This window comes from Penaeus monodon, chromosome 22, assembly GCF_015228065.2.
Source record: "Penaeus monodon isolate SGIC_2016 chromosome 22, NSTDA_Pmon_1, whole genome shotgun sequence".
NCBI lineage: Eukaryota > Metazoa > Arthropoda > Malacostraca > Decapoda > Penaeidae > Penaeus > Penaeus monodon.
The window spans coordinates 27,173,191-27,174,299 of NC_051407.1; the positions used below are offsets into that span (position 1 = coordinate 27,173,191).

The 1,109-nt window shown below is 62.5% G+C and overlaps 1 protein-coding gene across 1 annotated transcript in view; it reads left to right on the forward strand.

The window, feature by feature from the left end:
• Positions 1 to 1,109, forward strand: part of LOC119587059 (ets DNA-binding protein pokkuri-like) — a 21,642-nt gene that overhangs the window by 19,733 nt on the left and 800 nt on the right. Inside the window, exon 3 of the mRNA XM_037935807.1 lies at positions 139 to 1,109. This exon is cut by the window's right edge and continues 800 nt beyond it. Coding sequence (XP_037791735.1) covers positions 139 to 353 — 215 coding nt within the window. The 3' untranslated portion in view covers positions 354 to 1,109. The remainder of the gene's footprint in view (positions 1 to 138) is intronic.

The following is a 1,109-nucleotide window of genomic DNA, read 5'->3' on the forward strand; positions in this document are numbered from 1 at the left end:
CACACGTGTGTGGATTTACAGACAATAATGTTAATATGGATTTTCGTTTTAATGTTCCATGCCGCTCTTATCGACCCACGTGGCGTGTGTCTTTGGCTGACGTGTCCCCGAGCCTAACCCGCCGTGTTCCTCTTGCAGATCCCCGAACCTGGAGCCGCGACGACGTGCACAGATGGCTCCACCACGTGTCCGAGGCGCACCAGCTGCCCCGCGTCTTCCCCGAGCGCTTCCTCATGAACGGCAAGGCACTGTGTCTCATGACCCTCGACATGTTCGTCCAGCGGGTGCCCCTCGGCGGCAAGCTGCTCTACAAGGATTTCCAGCTGAGGCTCTGCAACGCCATGTACGCCTGAGGATCGTAGGACACGTCTGGACCGAGCCTTAGGAGGGGCCCGTCCGTCCTGCGCGCGGACCGTTCCTGCTCCTCGAGAGATCCGAGTCTGCGGGATGGACAAGCGGCCTCTCCAGTTTTATTTTCGACATCTTCAAGGCGGGGGCGACGTGGCACGCAGGAGGTCGCCTTGGCCCCGCCTCGTTGTGCTGTTACGCCAAAGATAGTTACTAGAGCGCCTCGGCCGCGCGCATCCCTCGCACCCTGCAGAAGGATCACCGCGCTCGGGGCCGCTGTGTTCCTACTCCCTTTTCCTTCGAGAAGTCCTGCCCTCAGCCCCAGTTCCTCGCCACCTTCCTGCCGTCGACACCTTCCCCTGCCTCGTGGAGGAACCCGGGGCGGACAGCTTTGCGTCACGTCTTTGTGCGCCCCCTCGCGCCCCCTTTGTCCCAGGTGCGAAGCGAGGCGACGGAGGCCCGACCACTACACTTAACCCCCTTTGGATACTCGCCGACAAAGAAACGCGACGGATACTTAGTTTCCTCTCGGTAAACAGCGTGGTCAGTCGGACACGCAGGGTAGGGGGGGGGGTGAAGGGGCGGAGAAAGGGAGTTTTCATTACCTCGACCCCCCTCCCCCTTTGACGACGACCCCCTTCTCCCCCTGCCACGGCCCCCCGCATCGACCACCAAACAGGAAACCGGTACAGGCACTTCCTGGTCCCGCCGGCGCGCCGAGGGGAGCCCACGCATTTCCGTCCACCTCCCCTCGCGCGGAC